Source organism: Arachis ipaensis, chromosome B08 (assembly GCF_000816755.2).
Source record: "Arachis ipaensis cultivar K30076 chromosome B08, Araip1.1, whole genome shotgun sequence".
Taxonomy (NCBI): domain Eukaryota; kingdom Viridiplantae; phylum Streptophyta; class Magnoliopsida; order Fabales; family Fabaceae; genus Arachis; species Arachis ipaensis.
In genome coordinates this window covers 116,994,252-116,998,428 of record NC_029792.2, presented here as the reverse complement: position 1 = coordinate 116,998,428, position 4,177 = coordinate 116,994,252, and the positions used below count along the sequence as shown (strand labels likewise).

The 4,177-nt window shown below is 28.5% G+C and overlaps 1 protein-coding gene across 1 annotated transcript in view; it reads right to left on the bottom strand.

The window, feature by feature from the left end:
- The window catches only part of LOC107611988 (probable peroxygenase 5), a gene marked incomplete in the record, with an annotated part of 5,925 nt that overhangs the window by 1,058 nt on the left and 690 nt on the right, over positions 1-4,177 (bottom strand). Inside the window, 2 exon segments of the mRNA XM_016313844.2 lie at positions 805-930; positions 1,028-1,118. Coding sequence (XP_016169330.1) covers positions 805-930; positions 1,028-1,118 — 217 coding nt within the window.

The window sequence follows — 4,177 nt, the reverse complement described above, 5'->3', positions numbered from 1 at the left end:
TTAAATGCTGTGTAAAATTATTTTATATTGATCAGTGCATTAAAATTAAATTCTAAAGATAAAAAATTTGTAATCTCAATTGTCACTTTTGAAACAAGTCAATAATATGTCACTATTTTGCATGATAATAAATGTTTTATTTATAAAAATTAAAATTTTCTGAATTTTGAACCCCAAAATTGCTTTTGGGTAGAAAAAATTAGCTCATCAAACTATTTATTATTGATTGAGTATAAAATTTTTCAGAATTTGAAAAAACCAAGTATTTTGAAAATTGGATTGAATTAGTTGATTTAATGGAGTTAACCAAAATTGATTATCGTGTAGATCGGTCAAAATTGATAAAAGTCGATTAATTAATTGAGCCAATACTTTTTTTATTCAAAAATCGGTTCAAAAATAAAAAATTAAAACAAAAACAGTTTTTTGAGAAAAATATATTTTATGTATAAATATATTATTTTATTATATTCAATTTAATTCCAATCAAATCTCAATTGAACTTCTGAATTTTCAAAACTTTAATTAGTTTACCAATTTAACTATTCGTTCGGATTCGATTTTCATAACCCAAAAAACCTCCAAATAACATATACCATAAAGAAACCTTGACAAAATACAATATTTTATTTGTTATATGAAAATCAATGGCACATTATTATTAGTTTGTTCCAAAATATGGTATTCAAGTAATCTTTTTTAAACAGAGGTAATTAAGTGGATAAGCGAAGATAAAAGAAAAAACGGGAAATAATGGATTACCAAAGATATATTGTCAATTATGGGGTACCACAACAGCCCTACCTTCCTTTCAAATCTTTTGGCTGTCTATTGGCCTTTATCATCTCCTTCAACTCATCATATGTCAAAGCATTTGGATATGTATGTGCATGCTTAATGAAAATTTCTTCAAATTTTGAAGGAACAAACCTAAAACGTTTGTCAACAAGTACATTATTATTGTTAGAGTATAATTAGGAGACATATCCTGAAAAGTGAATGTATAAAATTAAATAAAGCAAACTACCTTCCTTCGGTATCATAGACACCAGTGTCACTTCCATGTTTACCGAATTGTATGTTCTTCACTTCAATTGGTAAAAGTGGAGATGGAAATTATTTTGCATCGATTCAATAAAATATTTATTTGAATTGGTGGGTACATGGATCAATACCCAATACAATGAATTTCGTTATGATGAAGATAACCTGAATTCGAATCACTTTGGAATTTATTTCAAATTCCATTTATATGAATATGATAACATCGATATCATATCATTCAAAATCAAATATATATATATTTATAATATTTTTCAGCCTCATATACTAAAGACTAATCCGTTGCAGATTTAAACTTAATTTAAGTGTCTGTCGCTAGCTAAAGAATTAGAATTACTGCATACACTTCGATTTCCAACACTTGCTTAAGTAGACAAGTGGATTTACCAGTCAGCAACCCAAGTTGGTTTGTAAATTGTAATACTATATTAAGATTTTCGCCCTTTAATTAAATTTTAGTGGCTAATTCTCTATTATTGTAGGTGGTGTTTAGTTTCTGTTTTCTAACACAAATGCATAGGATTAGGGCTGGAAGTGAGTCAAGCCAACTCATGAGCCAGCTCGAGTTCGACTCGTTAACAGCTCGATAAGCTAAGCTCGTGAGCTGGTGAGCCAAGTTTGAGCCTGAAATTGAGTTCATAAATTAAATGAGCCAAGCTTGAGCTTAGATAAGCTCAGCTCATTAGCTCGTGAGCTGGCTTGATTATATATATTGTTATAAAATTATAGATTATGTATCTATGTTTCTCTTATTTGAGCCAGCTCGTGAGCTTGAGCCAGCTCGTGAGCTTTTGGTGAGCCGAGTTTGAGCTTAAAAAATAAGCTCGATTGTTAATGAGTCGAGCCGTGAGCCAAGCTCAATTTTCGTGAGCCGAGCTTGAGCTTGGTCTAGCTCGGCTCAGCTCGGCTCACTTCCAGCCCTACATAAGATATAAGACAAATAAAAACACGCGCGCGTGTAATTGGGTTTCAGTATAAAAAAAATGTGTGTATTTTCTAAACTTTGAAAATGTAAAAATAAGATTAAATTAGTTCTCCAAATAGTCACAAAAAAAAAATTAGTTCTCCAAATTATTCGATAACAATTATCTTTGTCCTAGCTAGCTAATCCTCAATTCACACAATATTATTCTACTAATAGGGGTAGTTGTATTTGTGAGGGATTTTAAATCTCAACAAAACTACAACTACATTTTAAACATATTGTAGGATTTTAAACACACTACAAATTTGCAATATAGTTTTTAAAAAAACCCTCAGACAATTACATTGTTTTAATTTCTCCAAATAGTAAAATTTAAAAAATCCCCGCACTTGAATCAAACAACATTGAAATGAAAGAAAAAAAAACATAATAGAATAAGTAGAGGAAAAAATGTGTCTCGTCCATTTTTTAAATGAGAGGGATGATTGAAAATTTGTGAACAAGAGTAGTGAATGAGTAAACATAAACAATAAATCAACAGAAAAATATTTGAGCATTGTTTCAGTTATACTTTCCTATTAATCACCACAGCCCAGAGCACCACCTCTCTTAATTTTATATCTCAAACTGAATTTTTTATCATTAATAAAAAAAACTATAATTTAAAAAATTTGTTTCATATCTAATGATTTTTTCAATTTCTAAAGTACTCGATAAATTTTTTTTCCAAGTCATTTACTGTAAATTAAGACTATATAAGATATGAGAAGGCTACTTTCAATGCAAATACACCTCAGCATGTGATTCTTCCCAAAAAGTTAATTGGTTCTTATACCTTAGCACGCGCAGCAACAATATATATTATGTTATCTGTACACTAAAATTAGCTACCAAAATCAGCCATTAATATAAAATACATATTGAAATATAAATATACATTAAAAATAAATTAAACTATATATATATATATTTATACACAAATACATAATTGGCTCTAACACTCAATACTCATGATTTGGATCATAATTATTTAGGGACGAATGGATGTACATCTCTGCAGGGCAAGTACTTCTACTAGCATTTTCAAAATTATATATATATATAAATTCGATTCAATTTTATCTTTTAACATTTTTAATAATTTTCAGTTTAAAATTTATTGTAAATGACTACATTTTTTTGAAAAATAAAAATAAAAATTTAGAGATCATATTTTGTTCCAATTTTTGTGCACCTTCTAAATATTTATTTAAATGCTGTCACAAAAACTTATATCTAATAGATAAATTGTTTGCTAAATATGAAAGTTTGTTTGTTACTTAAAAAAATATGTTTATTGATTTTTTTTTATCGTATTTTCAAATCATTCAAAGCATAGTCAGAACCGAACAGGTTATTAATTTATTGGTTTATTAGTTCAACTGATGAGTTATTAGTTGAACCGGTAAAACCGATCCCACATAAATAAAAAATATAAAACAGTCCAAAATCTAAAACAAAATTTAAAAAATATATATATCTTCACTAATATTTTAAAATATTTTTTCAATTAATTCGGTTGAATTGATTTTTTATTAATTTTTGTCAGCTTTAATCAATTTTAATTCTTAAGAAGTTCAAAAATTAAACCGGAGCAGTTAAAAATCTTTTAAAAACTTTTATCACCCGAAACTTTCGAATTCCGAAATAATAGTTCACCCTTTAATATAATATCATCTTCATCATCACACCGCCCCCAATTCACCTCTCTCCCTCCAACATCATCATCAACACTCCAGCTACCATCTCATCCTATTCCATTTTTTTCCCCTACTCTTTAGTCACCCAAGCAAAGAAATTCCCATCTACATTTATTATTATTATTATTATTATTATTATTCACTTCAGATAATACAAGGATCTGGAAGAGCTGAATAAGCAGCAGAATACCATGGTGTGAAGTTGCCAATTTGCCACCACTCCATGGTAATCTCTAAACTCTCTCATTAAAACCATTCTCCTCCTCTTATTGCTCTTCCTCTTCTCCACTCAACTACCAAAAAACATCACTAGGTGGTAAGAGAAGGAGAAGAACAAAAAAAAAGAAAAGGGAAAAACGGTGCGGGCGACGAAGACGATGATGAGCTATTTTATATAAAAATTCTTATTAAATTTTATATAAAAAATATTTTTATTAAATAAATTTAGTTA